The 20,374-nt window shown below is 42.9% G+C and overlaps 1 protein-coding gene across 2 annotated transcripts in view; it reads left to right on the forward strand.

The window, feature by feature from the left end:
- LOC140185442 (sodium channel regulatory subunit beta-2-like) overlaps positions 1-20,154 on the forward strand; it is a 42,010-nt gene extending 21,856 nt beyond the window's left edge. Inside the window, exons 2-5 of one of the 2 annotated variants that reach the window (XM_072238779.1) lie at positions 3,585-3,751; positions 10,459-10,669; positions 12,170-12,365; positions 16,431-20,154. In XM_072238779.1, the coding sequence (XP_072094880.1) occupies positions 3,585-3,751; positions 10,459-10,669; positions 12,170-12,365; positions 16,431-16,440 (584 nt within the window). In that variant the 3' untranslated portion in view covers positions 16,441-20,154. Of the gene's footprint in view, positions 1-3,584; positions 3,752-10,458; positions 10,670-12,169; positions 12,370-16,430 lie in introns of those variants that run through there. The other variant, XM_072238780.1, reaches the window with a different exon arrangement.
- The last annotated feature ends 220 nt before the right edge of the window (positions 20,155-20,374 follow it).

Genomic DNA, 20,374 nt, shown 5'->3' on the forward strand with positions numbered 1-20,374 from the left:
TCATCTCGAGCGTCTCTCTCACTCACGTGCTGGGTCCTTAGTCTGCATGAAAGCACACACCACCTTCCGAACGTCGCTCACAATCCATCTCGAACAAACGGGTCTCCCACCGGATCGTAGGCTAAAATTGGTTCTCCCCAGTGTTTTCTCTCTTCATCTCCCGCCGAAGAAAAGACCCAAGACCGACCTTAGTGTCCCTCACCAAAAAACCCTCCCCCCAGTTCCACCATCCTAATTGGATGGCACACGTTCCTCCTCATACCTTATCTTCAACAATAACCCAAACAGGCTGAAAGCAGAACAGACTGCTCTTACAGAACTGCTGAATGAAATACATACAGCATAACAGTAAAGATGTAAACCAGGCATTAAACAGGAGGAGCTGTAAAGACAGGATGCGATTCCGTTAAATATTTTGTGAGGAATGGATCCTGTTCTAATGCAGCATCCCCTGGGATAGGCCCAACTTAGCATCATTCAGTGAGAGTCCTGCCGAGTCAGCATTCCAGCTCGCTGCATTGGCCTCTGATTGATGCAGCGATTGGAGATATAGATTTTTTTTAAAGTGCAGCAATATGCAAATAGAACTGCAAAGGGAAAAGGCACAACTGCAAGATGACAGAAGCAGAAAAACTGGTGCAGTTCAGGAAGCTGAATGAAACCTACATCATCAGGGCTGGTCATACCAGAGGCCTTTTCAGAAAGGGTGGTCTACCAACCAGATCCCAGACATTTCTGCTTCTGTCTCCTACATAGAAATATTAAGTTTATTATTAACTTGGGTATTTAAGTATTACTACTACCATTAGGCAGGAGGTACAGGAGCCTTCGGTCTCACATCACCAGGTTCAGGAACAGTTATTACTCTTCAACCGCTCCTGAACCAGTGTGGATAACTTCACTCAATTCCACAACCTAAGGACTCACTTTCAAGGCCTCTACAACTCATGTTTTCAGTATTAATTATTTATTTTAAAAATTATTATTATTAGTGCTATTTGTCCTTTTTTGTACATTGGATGTTTGTCAATCTTTGTTATGTATAGATTTTCATAAATTATTTTCTATTTATTTATTTTCCTGTAAATGCCCACAAGAAAATAAATCTCAGGGTAGTAAATGGTGACATATATGTACTTTGATGATACATTTACTTTGAACAAACATTTGTCATCAGGCGCAATAATCACATCTTATGTCTCAGTAATTTCCACGGTCAAATGCCTTGGTGGTGTATAAGGAACATTTAAAGGAACTATATAAAGCTAATTTTTTGTTGCCTTGTCATAGACATCATTTTGAAAAGAGTCCAATCACCAGACTATCCTGTAACATAAGTAATAGGTTTACATGTCACTTATTCCCTGCAGCACAGCAGAATGAAGGGAGATTTGAATGAGGTATACAGAATTATGAGGGGTGTAGATAAATGCAAGGAGGCTTCTTCCACTGAGGCTGGATGAGACCAGAACTAGAGGGCATGGGTTAAAAAATTCAAAAGTTCAAAGGTTCATTTATTATCAAAGTATACAACTCTGAATTTTTTCTTCTCCAGATAGCCAAGAAAACCAAGAAAGAAAAGAACTGCAGCACCATCATCAACCCCAAAACCCCTCCTCCCCATTCACAAAAAACAAGAAAGATCAGGCAAAAAACACAGAATATAAAAAACTATAAGACTAAAAAAAAGTGAAAAGTCCACGTCCATATCCAAAAAGCAGAAAACCTGGGCAACATTCTCTGGGTACAGCAGCAGGTCTTCCTCTCTGTGGCAACGGAGGGATCCCGCCAGCGATTAAGATTAAATACTTAAGTGGAACATGAGGGGGATCTTCTTCACTCAGAAGGTAGTATGAGTGTAGAATGAACTCCCAGTGGAAGTGGTGGATGCAGGTTCAATTGCAACCTTAAAGAGAAGTTTGGATAAGTATGTGGATGGAAGAGGTATTGTCTAGGTATGATCAACGGGACCTCGCACTTGTCTGCATTAAATTCCATCTGCCATTTTTCAGCCCATTTTTCCAACTGGTCCAGATCCTGCTGCAAGCCATGATAGTCTTCCTCGCTGTTCACTACTCCCCCAATATTGATGTGATCCACAAATTTGGTGATCCAGTTAACCATATTATCATCCAGATTGTTGATATAGATGACAAACAACAATGGATCCAGCACCGATCCTGCAGCACTCCACTAGTCACAGGCCTCTAGTCAAAGAGGCAACCATCTACTACCACTCTCTGGCTTCTCACACAAAGCCTATGTCTAATCCAGTTTTCCAATTTACTACCTCATCTTGGAGGCTGAGCAACTGATCCTTCTTGATCAAACTCCCATGTGGAACCTTGTGAAACGTCTTGCTAAAGTCCATGTAGACAACATCCACTGCCTTGCCTTCATTAGATGGGCCGAAGGACCTGTTTCTGTGCTGTAGTGTTCTATGACTCTATGGCTATATGTACTGAGATACAGTGAAAAGCTTTTGTTTCCATACCGACCAGTCGGCTCATAAGTACATTGAGGGAAAATAGAACCACAACGCAGAATAAAGTGTTACAGTTACAAAGAAAGTGCAATGCATGTAGACACAAAGAGCAAGGGCCATAATAAGGTAGATTTGGAGATAAAGAGTTCACCTTTGAGAGTAGAAGAGGTCCATTCAAGAGTCTGATAACAGCAGGATAGAATCTGCCCTTGAGCCTCGTGGTACGTGTTTGCAGGCTTTTGTATCTTCTACAAACACGAGAAAGTCTGCCAATGCCGGAGATCCAAAGCAACAAATACAATACACTGGATGAACTCAGCAGGTCAGGCAGTGTCTGTGGACACGAGCAAACAGTCGATGTTTTGGGTCGAGACGCTCCTAAAAGACTGTGAAGGAAGGGGGAAGAAGCCCCATTCTGACTTTTCGCTTCTTCTCACCTGCCTATCACTTCCCCTGGGGCACCTCCTCCTTCCCTTTCTCCTACTGTCCACTCTCCTCTCCTATCAGATTCTTTCTTCTTCAGTCCTTGACCTTTCCCACCCACCTGCCTTCACCTATCAGCTTCCCTCTTTCCCCTACCCCCACCTTTTTATTCTGGCGTCTTCCCTCTTCCTTCTTCAGTCCTGATGAAGGGTCTCTGCTCGAAATACTGACTGTTCATTAATTTCCATAGATGCAGCCTGACCTGCTGCATTTTTGTGTGTTGTTATGTATCTTCTGGCTGATGGGAGAGGGGAGAAGAGAAAACAACCAGGGTGGGAAGGGTCCTTGATTATGAAGGCTACCTGGCCGAGGCAGTGGGAAGTATAGATGGACTTTGGACACGTGATGAGAGCAGGGAATGTTTCTGCTAACTCTAGTGCTAGGAGAGCTGCATGCAACTTGATGACATTGTGTTTGGGGGCAGACTTTACCGTTTGTTTATTTTAAGATAATTAACATTTTTCAATTTCAAATAATTTGAAAGGATGTTAGCAAGCTCATAATTAAATTGTCACTCAAATCTCCTCTTTGTTAAGAAATCTGTCCTTGTTCGGCAGTTAGAAGTGAAAAGAAAGATTTGGTTTTTGATTGCTTGTTTTACTTTTGCTCCCTGTAGTCCGCTTCGGATCTGGGATGGAAGTCATGGTTACTCCCAACGTTGTCAAGCTGAATGGGACATCAGCCAAACTGACCTGCACCTTTAACTCATGTTATGATGCCAGTGACAAGCACTTCTCCTTAAACTGGACCTATCAAGAATGTAATAACTGCTCAGAAGATCTCGTAAGTGTTCTGTATCTTATGGTTCAGTATTTGATTCAAAAGTGCTGAACAGTAAACATGGCTGGATTAATTGCTGAGGCACAGTGAGATAGATTACTGAATCCAACAGCTACTTAAAGTGATCGAGGACTCACTGAAGGACACCTAGAATGATAGCAATGTTTCTCCTTCAGCTGAATCAACATTCTGCACAGTCAGATGTCAAGAATTCCTCACTTCACCAATAAATGGGTTGGTGGTAATTTGCTCAATTAATCCAATTCCCGAATTTGTAAGATTTATGGAAGGAACTAACAGAAATTTGCCAAACTTTACTGTTTCAGCACATAAAAATCAATGATAAAGAAGTATTAATATCAAAGTGGAATCTTGGTAAATTGTTTAGTTACTTGTGTTGTGCTCAGTCGACCAATGGCAGGATTCTTGCCTGTGTGTCCAAAGATTAAGGCAGTATTTATTGATGCCTTCAAGTTTGAAAGAGGTTGTCTCACCAGATGAAGAATTTGGTAAGATTTTTAAGCATAAAAGAGGAAATTTGATATTTTAAAAGATAAATTAAATTTCTTTAACATATTGTCTATTAGTAAATGTACTAAAAGTGGTGTGTCACCAGCTTCATCAAAATGGCCTACTTCTCTGGTGAAGTTTATGTAAATTCTTAATTATTCAGAGGAAGTTGCAAAGCCAGAATTTAGACACAGAGACATAGACAAAGACTCAGGGAGCATGGAAAATAAGACCTTAAGACAAAGGAGCAGAATTAGGCCACTTGGCCCATCAAGTTTTCTCCGCCATTCCACAATGGCTGATTTATTATCCCTCTCAACCTCGTTCGCCTGCTTTCTCCCTGTAACCTTTGATGCCCTGACTAATCAAGAACCTATCAACCTCTGCTTTAAATATACCCTTCGACCCACAATGTTCTGCTGAACCAGCTAGAAAGAAAATGTTTTAAAAACCCAAACACTAATCCCTCCAGCCTACACAATCTCCATATCCCTCCATCTTCCTTGCATCCATGTGCCTACCCAAACATCTCTTAAAAACCTCTAATGTATTTGTCTCCACCACAATATCGGGCATCCATGACTCTCTGAGTAAAAAACTTACCCCTCACATCCCCTTTGAACCTACCCCCTCTCACCTTCAATGGATGCCCTCCGGAATTAGACATACCAACCCTGGGGAAAAGATATTCCCTGTCTACTCTATCTACGCCTCTCATAATCTGATAAACCTATCAGATCTCCCCGCAGCCTCTGCCACTTCAGAGAAAATGACCCAAGTTTGTCTACCTCTCATGATAGCACACACCCTCTAAACCAGACAGTATCCTGGTGAACTTCTTCTGTACCCTCTCCAAAGCCTCAACATCCTTCCTATAGTGAGGTGTCTAGAACTGTACGCAATACTCCAGATGAGGCCTAACCAGAGTTCTATAAATTTGCAACATAACCTCCTGATTTTTGAACTCAATGACTTGACTAACAAGAGCAAACATTCCATAAGCCTTCTTAACCACCTTGTCAACCTGTTCAGCCACTTCCAATTGTACTTATCTCTGGCAGCAAAAGTAAACTGTTTCTCTTTCCACAGATGCTGCTTTATGTAATAGTTTCCAGCATTTTCCGTTTATATTTCAGATTTTCAGTATCAGTTGTAATTATCTGCTTTTACTTACTGAGCCATTTCTGAACGTAGTTAAAAGTTGACTACATTACTGAGAGTCTGCAGGCACACACAACTCCACACCAGGGGAACACCCTAATTTCATACTTTAAAGGGTATCAGTGAAGCAGACAGGATTTTGCAGAAAATGAGTAATTTCCCAGTCACTGTTGCTGCTACTAGCTTTTAAATCCACATTTATTGAATTTTATTCTAAACACATGGAACCATAGAAAAACAGGCCTCTGAGCCCCACCAAGTTCATGGAGACATAGAGATCCATTTTTACAACAATCTTACCTGAACCCTTTTTGTTCTCCTCATATTCCTATCAAAGCCTTATCCCAGGCTGTCAGTGACTAATACCAAAGGACATCGTCTTTTTAGCTCTGCTATGGACAGTCACGAGCACGACTGTGGAAGAGGAGGGCTGGGCATGGGGCTAGCAAACCCATCCCATTAAAAACCTAGTGTTATGTTTGGTAACTCCAAAACATGAAACTAATTGAAAGCAAACAAAACGGAGCCAGGAATGTGTGTCTTAGTTTTGTCTTCTTACTTTAAGCAAAGCGCGCACTTGTGACGTGGTGACATAACAACGTATGCCATTCACGTACTTTTACATATTACCTGCAATGAATTACTTAAACAAACAAAGAAAGCTTAATCAATCACATATTTACAATATTACTCAAATGTTACTGAACTATTAAATACACAACATTCAGTGCTACAAAACACCAACAGAATCTCCAAAGACTTCACTCCTGGGAGGGGAAGGATATACAAAGAAAATGGGCTACAGCCGGGGACAACTTAAAAAACCTGCCTAGGGCAAAGGACTCTGGGAGCTGCTGTTGGCGGCCTATGCCCCAGTAATGGGTAATGGGCTTAAAGCTAAATTGTTTTAAACTGAGTGGAGGAGAGTTTAGAGGTGGGGTTTGTTGTACACAGAGAGTGGTAGATGCTTGGAAAGCACTGCCAGGGGTGGTGGTAGAGGCAGATACACTAGGGGCATTTAAGAGACTCGTAGATAGGCATATGGGGCAGCACAGTAGCGTAGCAGTTAGCATAAAGCTATTACTGCGCCAGTGACTGGGCTCAATTCCTGCCACTGTCTGTAAGGAGTTTGTACTTCCTCCCTGTGACCACGTGAGTTTCCTCCAGATGCTCCAGTTTCCTCCCACATTCTAAAGACGTTCTGGTTGGTAGGTTAATTGGTCATTGTAAATTGTCCCATGATTTGGATAGGATTAAATAGGCATATTGCCTGGCATTGGGAAGAAACTGGAGCACTGGAGAAAAATTTATTCAGTCACAGGGAGAATGGGCAAACTGTACACAGATAGAGCCTGAGGCCAGGATCGAACCTGGGTCACTGAAAGTGTGAGGCAGCAGCCCCCCATCCCTCGGTGGGATCATCTGACTAAATTATTGATAAAAACATGCATATGGATGTGTATGAAACCATGGTCACCATGACTGTATTTCCATGGGATGTATCTACATCCATTAAATTAGAAATGATTCACCAGAAACCACCAAGCCACAAACAAAGGACCAAGAGGCTATGATCTGCTGCCACTGGACAGCACTGACCAACAAGCTGATTGTTTCTGGGGGTGTGTGGGGCTCTGGGCTGGGCCGCTGGCCTTGGAGGAACATGGCTGCAAAGCACAGACGATCCCAACGAAGCTGAGCTTCAGAAGCCATTGAACAACGTTGCTCTAGGAAAGAGCAACCAGCTGGAAAGTGGAAGAGGGAGGATCAGAAAGGAAAAGGAAGAGGGCTGGGACATAGTCTGAATGTAGGACGAGGGAGTTGAGGGAAAGAGGCGCAAAAGTCTGAGGGAAATAGTAAAGGGAAGGGAGGTAGGAATATTGAGGGAGAGCCATCTCAAGCAGGCTAGCAGGGCTGAGAGAATGTGGGTGAAAGTGTGTGTGTGTGTGTGTGTGTGTGTTGGCGTGTGGCCAAGTGGTTAAGGTGTCAGTCTAGTGATCTGAAGGTCGCTAGTTCGAGCCTTGGCTGAGGTAGCGTGTTGTGTCCTTGAGCAAGGCACTTAACCACACATTGCTCTGCGACGACACCAGTGCCAAGCTGTATCGGCCCTAGTGCCCTTCACTTGGACAACATCGGTGGCGTGGAGAGGGGAGACTTGCAGCATGGGCAACTGCCAGTCTTCCATACAAGACCTTGCAGAAACCTTCCAAGGTGCAAATCCATGGTCTCATGAGACTAATGGATGCCTATTATTTATAAATAGGGATCAGCCACGATGGAATGGCAGAGCAGACTCAATGAGCTGAATGGCCTAATTCTGCACTTATGGTCTTACAGTCTTACTCGGTGGTAGTTGCAGAGTCTGGGAGGATGAGAGTCATAGGGAATTTGAAAACAAAGAGGAGTTGATGTAGAGATGGTAAAATCATTGTGGGAGATGGGAGCAAAAATTGGGAAGTGGGCAGCAGATTTTCAGATCTGTTCGGACCAGAAGATTGGAACAAACTTCCTGAAATAGACCTTAATAAATAAGAGCAGGAGTAGAGAATTCCAGAACTTCACCAACCTCCACATAAATAAATGAATCTTCATCTGAATCCTAATCTACTCCTTACTGTGTGACTGTGACTCTGATTTCGGTTGGTAAATATTCTCCCTGTGTCAGAGAGCTTAAGGTAAAAGGACCCTTAGAAGGAAGTGATCATAATATGATCAAATTCACCCTGAATTTTGAGCTGGAGAAACTAGTCAGATGTATCAATATTACAGTGGAGTAAAGGGAATTACAGTGGCATGAGGAGGAGTTGGCCAGAATTGATTGGAAAAGAACACTGGCAGGGATGACAGCAGAGCAGCAATGGCTGGAATTTCTGGAAGCAATTTGGAAGGCACAAGGTATATACATCCCAAAGAGGAAGAAGTATTCTAAAGGAAAGACATAACTGTAGCGAATAAGAGAAGCCAAAGAGAAGGCATATGGTAGAGCAAAAATTGGTAGGAAGTTAGAGGATTCAGAAGCTTTTAAATACCAACAAGAAGGCAACTAAAAAAGTCATTAAGAAGGTAAAGATGGAATACAAATGTAAGCTAGACAAAATATTAAAGAGGATAGCAAAAGTTTCTTCAGATACATAGTGTAAGAGAGAGGTGAGAGTGGAAATTGGACCGCTGGAAAATGATACTGGAGAGGTAGTAATGTGGGAAAAGGAAATGAAGGACCAACTGAACAAGTACTACGCATCAGCCTTCACTGTGCAAGACACTAGTAGTATGGTGAAATTTCCAGATGTCAGGGTCATGAAGTGTGTGAAGTTACCATTACTGGGGAGAAGGTTCTTGGGGAATTGAAAGGTCTGAAGGTAGATAAGTCACCTGGACCAGATGGTGTACACCCCAGTGTTCTAAAAGAGGTGGCTGAAGCGATTGTGGAGGTATTAGTAATGATCTTTAAAGAATCACTAGATTCTGGAATGGCTCAGGAAGAATGGAAAATTGCAAATGCCACTCCACTCTTCAAAAATGCAGAGAAAGAGAAGAAAGGAAATTATAGACCAGTTACCCTGACTTCAGTGGTTGGGAAAATGCTGGAGCTGATTCTTAAGGATGAGGTCTCAGAGTACTTGGAGGCACATCATAAAATAGGTCATAGTTGCTATGGTTTCCTCAAGGGAAAATCTTGCCAGACAAATCTGTTGGAATACTACGAAGAAACAAGAAGCAGGATAGACAAAAGAGAATTGGTTGATGTTGTGTATTTGGATTTTCAGAAAGCCTTTGACAAGGTGCCACACATGAGGCTGCTTAACAAGCTATGAGCCCATGGTACTACAGGGAAGATTCTAGTATATATAAAGCAGTGACTGACTAGCAAGAAGCAAAGGATGGGAATAAAGGGAGCCTTTTCTGGCTGGCTGCCAGTGACTAGTGGTGTTCTACAGGGTAGATCTTTTTACATTATATGTTAATAACTTGGATGATGGAATTGATGGCTTTGTTGCAAAGTTTGTAGATGATATGAAGATGGGTGGAGGGGCAGGTAGTTTGGAGGAAGTAGAGAGGCTACAGAAGGACTTGGACAGATTATGAGAATGGGCAAAGAAGTGGCAGATAGAATACAGTGTCGGGAAGTGTTTGGTCATGCACTTTGGCAGAAGATATGAAAGGGTAGACTATTTTCTAAATGGGGAGAAAATACAAAAAAAGGGGCACAAAGGGACTTGGCAGTGCTTGTGCAGGATTCGCTAAAAGTTAATTTGAAGGTTGAGTCTCTGGTAAGGAAGGCAAATGTGATGTTAGCATTCATTTCTGGAAGATTGGATATAATGTTGAGACTTTATAAAGCACTGGTAAGGCCTCACAGAGTATTGTGAGCAGCTTTGGGCCTCTTATCTTAGAAAGGATGTGCTGAAACTGGAGAGGGTTCAAAGGAGGTTCACAAAAATGATTCCAGGATTGAATGGCTTGTCATATGAAGAATGTCTGATGGCTCTGGGCCTGTACTCACTGGAATTCAGAAGAATGAGGGGTGACCTCATTGAAACCTATGAAATGGTGAAAGGCCTTGATACAGTGGATGTGGAGAGGATGTTTCCTATGGTGGGAGAGTCTAAAACCAGGGGACACAGCCTCAAAATAGAGGGACATCCTTTTAGAACGGAGATATGGAGGAATTTCTTGAGCCAGAGAGAGGTGAATCTGTTGAATTCTTTGTCACGGGTAGCTGTGGAGGCCAAGTCTGTATGTATACTAAGGCAGAGGGTGATAGATTTTTGATTGATCAGGGCATGAAGGGATACAGGGAGAAAGCAGGGAACTGGGGCAGGGAGGAAAATTGGATCAGCCATGATTGAATAGTGGAGCAGACTCGATGGGCCAAACGGCCTAATTCTGCTCCTATATCTTATGGTCTTATTTATTTTATATTTTTATTGTAGCTTATAGTAATTTTTGATATGTTGCACTGTACTGATGCCACGAAGAAACAGATTTCATGACATGTGCCTGCGATAATAATCCTGATTCTCACTCTGATTTTATAGTTTGTCCAATTCCGCCGCCGGGTCATCATCTCCAAAACAGACCGCTTTTTGGGTCGTGTGGAGTGGTCCGGCAACCTGGCAAGGAAAGATGTCTCCGTCACTATTCATGACATCCAGACTAGTGATGAGGGCATTTACAAGTGTTACGTCTTAAACCCTCCTGACCGACATAAAGGATTGGGAACCATTCATCTCAGCGTGGTCACAGAAGGTATCATCAAAAAAACCTCTCACCCGTCAGTACCAATATCCCTCCACCTTTCCCCATTAACCATTTGTCGTAGCACAAAGCCAGGCTCTTTGGCCTGCCGAGTGCACAACAACAACCCAGCACCTACAGCGCTGTGTCTTACGCACATGTATATAGCTAGGGTGACAAAGGCTTTTGTATAGTACTTCAGCAATTTTATGTATTGCACTGCACTGCTGCAAAAAAAAATCATGACATATGTGAGTGATGATAAACCTGATTCTGATATGGGTCTCTATTGTGGACTGAGAGTGGGAAGGGGGCAGGGAGAGGGGAATCATGGTTGGGAAAAGATGAGGGGAGAATGGAGGGAGCAGGAAGCACCAGAGGGACATTCTGTAATGATCAATAAATCAATTGTTTGGAATCAAATGACCTTGCCTGGTGTCTCAGGGTTGGGTGTGTCTGCATCCATGCCACCCCGTACCCCTAGCACTCCTTCTCTGCCACCCATCCCATACCCAACCCACGGCACTGCACCCTCACCATTCTTAACATCGTTTGCTCCCGTCAAATTTACAAACTTGCTCTCTGCTCCACATTGACAAATACAGTACTGGGAAGAAGTCTAAGGATCCTAATTATATACAGTATATATGCCTGAGACTTTTGCATAGTATTGTATCTACACTAATCTTACGCTAATCCCACTTTATCCTTTCCACAGAAAGAGGGAGACCCATACATCTGCCTGTGGGGTGGGGCGAGCGGTGGGTATTTACAAACTCTAAAGCAGCTTCTTTCCCTGAAAAGATGCACGAGAAAATAGGAGTAGGAGTTAGCTACTTGATCCCTTAAATCTGTCCTGTCATTCAATAAGAGCATGGCTGATCTACCATAGGCCTCAACTCCTTCTTCCAGCCATTTCCCCAAAATTCCATAAATTAAAAAATAATTATCCGCTTGCTTTTTAAATGCTTTTCACCTCCACCACCTTCTGTCTAGAGAGGAAATTCCACTGTTGCTGCCATTTTCATGCCCCATGCCTGAAGGAGTAGACCCACAAAAAGGTGGAGGAATTCCACCGGTCAGGCAGCAGCTATGGAGGAAAATTTTGTATGGAGTCAACGTTTTGGGGCAAGACCCTTCATCAGGACTGGAAATGAAAGAGGCAGAAGCCAGAATCAGAACATGGGGGAGGAGGGGGATACAAGATGGCAGGTAACAAATGAGACCAGATGAAAGGGAAGACGGCTGGGAGGGAGAGAGGGGATGATGTGAGAAACTGGGAGCTGATAGGTGGAAGAGGTAAAAGGCTGAAGAAGGAGGAATCTGATTGGAGAGTACGGTGGACCACGGAAGAAAGGGAAGGGGGAGGGGAACCAGAGGGAGGTGATGGACATGAAAGTGGGAGAAGGAAAGCGAAGGATAAGGGGGTATCCAGGTTGGGAAGTGTCCGCATCTGCAGAATCTCTTGTAACTCTGTGGTAGACAGTTACTAACAGGTGCTCTCTCTTTCAGTGGCTCCTGAGCGTGACTCCACCGTCGCTGTAATCATTGGCGCCTCCGTTGGTGGATTCCTTGCTGTCGTCATTCTGATTTTAGTAATAGTGAAGTGCGTGAGGAGGAAAAAGAAACAAGATAACCAATCCGAAGATCAGAAAACTGAAGAAGAAGGAAAAACAGACGGGGAAGGCAATCAGGAAGAAGAGGAAAAGTAAGGCTCATGGAGTCAGCTGGGACTCAGGTTCAACAGCCTCTCCAAGTATTGTATTTTATTTATTTTATTGGATGTAGGGTGGTTGCTAAGGTTAATGTTTACTGCTCATCCCTAATTGCTCTTCAGAAGGTGGTGGTGAGCTGCCCTGTTCAACCACCTCAGTCCTTCTGATGATACCCTCTTAGGCATTGAGGTCCTGAATCTGGACCCACCAACAATGTAACACACACAAAATGTTGGAGGAGCTCAACAGGTCAGGCAGCTTCCATGGAAAGGAATAAACCATCGACATTTCAGGCCGAGACCCTTCATCAGGACTGGAAAGGAAGGGGGAGATGCCAGAATAAGAAGTTGGGGTGGGGGGGGGCATCAAGCTCCGCTTCCTTTCCGGTCCTGATGAAGGTTCTCGGACCGATATGTTGACGTTTTATTCATTTCATGGATGCCGTCTGACCTGCTGAGTCCCTCCAGCATTTTTTGTGTGTTGCTCTGGATTTCCAGCACCTGCAGAATCTCTTGAGTCAATGACAAAATGGTGCTCTGTTTCCAAGTCAGGACAGAGTACAACCAGAAGAGGAATCAGCAAATTATGTTATTCCCATGTCTTTGCTACCTTTGTCCTTGATAGTAGATTTCCCATGTTTAAGAAGTCTTGTTAGAGCAATTTAGCTAATCATAGGGCAGCATGGTAGCGTAGTAGTCAGCGGATTGCTTTTCAGCATTTCCAATCAGGGTTTAATTTCCACCGTTGCCTGTAAGGAGTTCATATACTCTCATCGTGACCGCATGGATTTCCTCCAGGTGCGTGGAATGGGCTGCCGTCAATGGTGGTGGAGGTGGTTACGAGAGGGTCTTTTAAGATACTTTTGGATAGGTACATGGAGCTTAGAAAAATAGAGGGCTATGGGTAAGCCTAGTAATTTCTAAGGTAGGGACATGTTCGGCACAACTTTGTGGGCCGAAGGGCCTGTATTGTGCTGTAGGTTTTCTATGTTTTCTCCCACAGTCCAAGTGGTTAAGGTTGGTGAGTTGTTGGCGCCGGCAGTGTGGTGACACTTGCGGGCTGCCCAGTACAATTTCCGCTGATTTGATTTGATGCAAATGACGCAGTTCACTGTCTGTTTCAATGTACATGTGACAAATAAAGTTAATCTTTTAGCTGAGCAAATGCAGAGCATCTTTGTCAATGTTACACTCTAAGCTATAATCTGCAAGCAGGGGCCAGAATGAGCAAACACGACGAAATCTGCAGATGCTGGAAATTCAAGCAACATACACAAAAAATGCTGGTGAAACAGCATTTTTTGTGTGTGTTGCCAGAATGAGCATTTCAGATGGGGGATGAGAGGCTAACACAGCCGGCTGCTTTGTCTTGGATGATGTCAAACTTCTTACTGGAATCTTAGGTGGTTGTAAAAGATCCCAGAACATTATTTTAATGAAAAGAGGAGAGGATCCCCCAATAACAGACCAACATACTGCATATTCCTCAAACAATATGACCAAAAAGCAAATGATCTGATTGTTATTATCATGCTGCTCTTAGGAGGTTGGTTTGAAAGATACGTCATTAAAGCTGGGGCAAATCAAAGTCATCAAACAAAGTTAATGTGGTTTTACAATTGATCTTTTCATTGAAAACCCAACGTCCATAAGCGAGAAACAGTAGACGTACTATCCTTAGATTTTCAGAATGCATTTGATAGGACATTGCAGCAAACTTTAGTACAGAAAATAGAAGCGCATGGTGCAGGGGGTGACAGATTAAGGGGTGGCACTGTAGTGTAGCAGTTAGCGCAACGCTTTATGGCACCATCTGTGGTTTGATTCCCACCATGGTCTTATCCGGGTTCTCTGTTTTCCTCCCACTTTCCAGGAGATGTATTGTTAGGAATGGCGAGTTGTGGGCATGCTATGTTGGCACCAGAAACGTGGTGACACTCAAGAGCTGCCCAGCACAATCCTCGCTGACTCAATTTGAAACAAACAACACATTTCATTGCAAGTTTTGATGTACATGTGACAAATAAAGCTAATCGTTATCTAATCTTTATCTTTCGATTCTTCCCCTTCTTCTTCTTCTTCTTAAGCCCATCACCCTTTTTTGGGTCAGAGGCTACTGACGGCAGCTCGCCAGAGTCCTCTGTCCTGGACCAGTCTCTCAAATCGTCCCTCGTCTTAGATCCTTTCTCTCCCAGGATGAGCTCTTTGAAGCTTCTGTTGCCGTTTCTGTAGCTCTGTGTTTTTACAGGATGGGATTGCTAGCCTCATGCCCAACCCTCCTCCTTTCACAGCGGGGCTTGGGACCATCCACGGTGGACTTTATCTTCAGATTGGTGCAGATAGAAAATTGCTTGGAGTGTTGGCATAAAGAGGTCTTTTTTGCTATTTGACAAGATGTAATGAGTGCCAAGGGATTGATGCTAGGATTTTAATTTTTGTGATTTATCCAAGTGATTTTGATAAGGGCACAAAAGTTACAGTTGCTAAACTTCCTAATGACACTTGGATAGGTAGGAAAGTAAGCTGTAGAGAGGACATAGGGAGATTTCAAGGAATATAGATGGATTAAATGAGGCAATGATCTGGCAAATGAAGTATAATGAAGCAAAGAATTAAAAAAAGAACTATATTATATAAATGGTTGCAGAGGGATCTAGTCTGCGATTCAGTAAGCATGTAGGTACAGTAAGCATTTGTTTGTTTGTTTATTTTTTTCTATATAGAGATACAGCATAGAACAGGCCCTTCTGGCCCTTTGAGCCGCTGCACCTAGCAACCCCCCGATTTAATCTTGGCCTATCACAGGACAATTTACAATGACCAATTAACCCACCAGTCTGTAGATCTTTGGACTGTGGGAGAAAACCAGAGCACTGGAAGGAAACCCACATGGTCACAGTGGAAAATGTACAAACTTTTTACAGGCAGCGGTGGGAATTGAACCCGGGTTACTGGTACTGTAAAGCGTACCACTATACTACCGTCCCACCCCAAAAATTAGGAAAACTATCAGAATGTGATAGCTTATTGTTTTTGGAACTGCATACAAAAGTTAGGAGATTCTGCTTCAGTTATGTCAGACTTGAAAAAGACTACATCTGGAGTACTGTGCACAACATTGGACTTGTTATAGAAGGAAGAATATTAATATGTTAGAAACTGTTCTGAGAAGGTAAACTGGACAAAGACCTGGAATGGGTGGACCTATTTATGAAGAAAGTTTGGATGGAATAAGATTGTTTCAGTTAATTCCTCTCTAATTCTTCTACACTCGAGAAGTTGTTGCTGGGGTTTAGTAGAAATAAAGAGGAATTGACTGAAACAAAGATAATATTGAAGGGTCTTGACAGGGTGAATGTGAAGATATTTTCTCTTTATTTTTTATTTTTATTTAGAGATACAGTGCATAAAAGGCATTTCCAGCCTAACAGGCTGTACGGCCCGGCAACCCACCTATTTAACCCTAGCCTAATCATAGGACAATTTACGTGACCAATTAACTTGCTATCTGGTACGTCTTTGGACTGTGGGAGGAAATTGGAGCACCTGGAAGAAACCCACATGTTCACGGGAGGACGTACAAACTCCTTACAGACGGTGTCGGAATTAAACTCCAAACTCGGAAGCCCCTAGCTGTAATATTGTCGCACTAACTGCTATGCTACCATGGCGCCCCTTATGGGAGCATCTGGGACTAGGAGTCAAAGTTTACCAATAAGAATCACCCATTGAATAATGCAACTGTTTTTCTCTCAGATGATCATAAGTCTTTGGACCTTCTTCTGACAAGTCAATGGCTACTTTTAAGGCAGAGGAAGATAGATACTTCATAAGCAAAGAGGTGGAAGTTACCATAGGCAGATGAGAATACAATCAGTTCAGCCATAATTTAATGAACACATAGAGTGAGTTTGAGGACCAAGTTCTATATTGGTGCAAAAGCTTGTTCACTCCTTCCTGCTAATTGTAAAACAATGTGGAAGCAAAGAACCCAATTGTTTCTGGCATTGAGGTTGCAGTTCATTCGAGCTTTGTTCTAACTGAGTTTTGTGTTTGTAGGCAGCACTAGGGACAGTGAAACTTGGCTGAGGATGACCTGCCTCTGCTGACGACTGTTGATCTTCATGCTTCACGGGATGTTACCGATTCTCCTCCATGCTGCTTTACATTAAACACAAGTGCTGATGTGCCCACCTTCCACTGCGCCGCAAAACCGCGTTCGATTCATCGTGCATGCCGTCAACCTCCAAACTGCGCGCAAGTGATACCACTGAACATGGCAGTATTCAACGCGAGCACTAGCTTCACACCATCAGCTTAAATACAATGCGAATTATCATGCCAAGTGCCATATGAATGTGGTGAATTATAACTAGGGTGTTAATTGTGCACGCTTTAACTGAGCGTCAGTGAGTAGGTGGCACATTACAAGTAAAAATAATATGCACCCTGCTTTGTTATTCATTCAGGGGAACGTAAATGTAGTTGTTTTGCTTATTCACTGTTTGGGAGGTTAGCATTGCCGGCAAGACCAGTATTTACTACCCTTCTCTAATTGCCCTTGAGAAGTTTTTGGTGACCTGCTTTCATGAACCACTATTGTCCCTCTGCTGTAGTTGATCCCGCACTGTTGTGGAGTAGGAGTCCCACCAAAGAAGGTGGATTACCATCTTCATATTCCCACTTGACTCTGTCCCTCAGTAGTGAGTAAATCACATGTGATAGAAAAAAAACTAATGTTGCAACCAATTCCGTACATTTTCCAGCAGGCAGGTTCAATTAAAATTGCTGAAGGCGTATGTATGTATTTGTTTTTAAGGAAAGAATAGCACCTCAAAATATCCATTGTAATGATTTGGAAGACTCCAATTTCTTGGTAGGGTGTGCCTAAGGAATCCTGAATATATCACAGGATACTTCTTGTCCAATTTATCCAAGATCAGGGGAATTCTCAAAATGGAGGCTTTGACAGGACCATTCTGAAATATCTTCTTGTGTCTTTCCCTCAAGGAAGGAGGTAGTTACAACACATCTGCCAATCAGTGGCAGGGAACATTCCAGACACATTGGTTTTGTACAGCACAAAATGGCTTACTTTTTAAATCCAATTCCTGTGTGCTAAATGTGAGGTAATTTTGTGATTAGAAATTGAGCTTGCTATGGACCGGAAGAGGATTTATTTTCATAAATAAAATAAAAACTTTATACATATGAGCACAAGCTGAAGTCCCACACTGCCAACAATGGAATAAACATGTTATTCTAAACACTGGGGCTGACAAGAGGTTTCCTGGTAAGGTTCCTAACCTTCTCAAAACTAACCTGAAATTTTCAAATTGAGGATGTCTATCCTGGGCAATATTTCCAATAACCCAGGGAACTGGTGATATAGGTCACTGACGTGGGCAACAAACACTGAGATAAAGCCCTGTGAATAATGGCTTGACTCGCAGCCATTGGAGTTAGAATTGGGCACTTATTAAAAGACCTTGGTGGCCTGGTGCCTCTCATCACCAGTGATCTGGGTTCATTTGTAATCTTTGGTGCTGTTTTTGTGGAGTTTATGGGCTCTCCCTGTGAATTCATGGGTTTCCTCTGGATGCTCTGGTTTCCCTCCACTTCACAATGACGTGTGGGTGGTTGGGTTAATTAGCCAGAGTATGTGTGTGCGTGTGTGGAGCCTGGGGAGAGATGATAGGAAAGTCGAGAGAATAAAATGGGACTTGCATAGGATTAATGTAAGTATATGTTTGACAGTACAGACTCGTAGGGTTGAAGAATCTGTTTCTGTGCTGTGTACCTCTCACTCCATGATTCTATGACTTTCCCAATCTGAGCCTCAGAACTAAGTTCGGGGAACAGTTCAGAGTTATCGCTCTGAGAGCCACAACTCTCTGGGAGGGTGGTAGGTTCTTTATTGGAGGAATGGAGTAAGAAGGGAAGGGAGGGAGACTTGGAAATTATAGCTTGGGGAAGAGAAAGAAGCCAATTGGTGTAAAAGAGAGAAGGGAAACAGGATCTTGGGGAGGTGTATCCGTGGAAATTGTTGCCACAGACAGCTGTGGAGGCCAAGTCTTTGAGTATATTTAAAGAAGAGTTGACAGCTTCTTGATTAGTAAGTGTGTCAAAGATTATGGGGAGGAAGCCTGAGTATGGGGTTGAGAGGGATAATATGGAATAGCAGGGAAAACTCAATGGGCTGAATGGCCTAACTCTGTTCCTGTGTCTTATGAGAATGTGAGTTTGTAGGAACTGGAAAGGGGACAATGAGAATTAAAAAACTGCAGATGCTGGAAATCTGAAGGGAAATCAAAAACTCAGCGAGTCAGGAAAAAGAATCAGAGTTACTGTTTTAGGTCAGAGACCTTTCGTCAAATTCTGATTTTTTAGGATCAGAAGGAACAGGATGGTGAGTGAGAATAGCCCCCGGCGGGGAAGGCATGAAGGGGAGGAGTGAAACCCGATGATCTTCCCATGGATAAACAGTGAAAGGTAAGGAGTGAAGAAAGAGGGAACCAAAGATTCTGAGCTGGTTGAAATAAGAGGGCAATGAGGAGCTGGGTCCTTTAACCAAGATCTATTGAATCACAGGGCAGTGCACTACATATGGCTATTAAGGTGTAGACTAAAATACAATTTCAAAGTGAATGAGTTAATATTTGATTATTTTGTAAATTATCATGGAATTGAAGATTACATTATCAGGTATTGTATGTAATCAAATGTGATCAGGATGCATTGTGATCAAACCAGATATAGCAGCTCTGTGTTTCTGACCTCCACTGGGGTTTTAATACAGCCTAGCAACCTTCTGCTTTACCATGGCAACATCCCATCCCTTATGTCAAGCCAGCATGTCTAGATTAACACTGATGAGGTCCATTACTAGTCTATGGATCTTTCACCTTCCTTGCACTGCCCTACCTGCATTGTTCCTTCAAGGTTTAACGCTTTAACTAATGCTTAAGCTTTCAACAACTAAGTTGCTTTGCTTAAGTCCCTATTATTAGTCTTCCTTGTCCAAGGACCTGAATTTATTCCTAGCTGGGCATTATTTTTTAAATGGGAATGCTCTCCTGTTTCAGCCTGCTGTTGTTCCAAGTCCACAGAGAACATGACCAGTGTGAAAGTAGCAAGAGATAATTTGGAGGCATATTGTATTGTGGGCTCAGCTTCCGACCCTGACATCAATCTGACAATTTAACTTCAGTTAGATTGCCAACTTTGCTTTTGCATATTTTAGGAGGTTTTGTCGCATGATCTATAAGTTGGCTAGCCCCTCCCTAGGTCCCCACCATTGGTGCCTCACACATCCATTGTCACAGTTGTCCACCTTTTATCCCATTGGAAAAAAAGGCCCTTCAAATTACCCACTATGAGACTGTTGGCCATTTAATACTGTAAAGCAGGTGAATCTGGAGGTCCCAGGACAAGCCTGGAGGAGCTGACAAACACACACATTCGGCTAATCCAATGAACTTCTTCTGTCAGTGGTGTAACCCTCCTTGTTACTGGATCCATGATGCGCTACCTACCGTGATGAGATACCTTTCCCCTCTGATTTCTAGCAGAAATATGAATGAGTTTCCACAGGGTGAGCATGTGATCACACGTGTAACAGTCACCTTCCTTAACGGACTGACCCACTACAAATTATTTTGCTGGGCAAGTTGGGTTGCATTTGAGAATTGATGATGTTTTTTATATCTTTTTCATGGTATTTTCCCCTTTGGAGGTTTTCAGTATTGCCAGAAAGGATTGTCAGGGATTCTGGATACCTGTTAGTTGTAACATAGTTAAAAATAAAGTAAATGTGATTGAAATAAATCCTTGTGGTGTTGGAATTTATTTTTATACTCACCCCTCACAGGCACTATCTGATCTTGGGTACAGTCACTGTCTAGATTTTGCACTTGTTTGCATTCCTCACTGATTCTCAACAGTGAGCGTCACAAGGGCTGCATGGGAATGCAAAGGGTTGCGAGCAATGGATCTGCAAAAAG

This window comes from Mobula birostris, chromosome 20 (genome assembly GCF_030028105.1).
Source record: "Mobula birostris isolate sMobBir1 chromosome 20, sMobBir1.hap1, whole genome shotgun sequence".
NCBI classification, from domain to species: Eukaryota; Metazoa; Chordata; class Chondrichthyes; order Myliobatiformes; family Myliobatidae; genus Mobula; species Mobula birostris.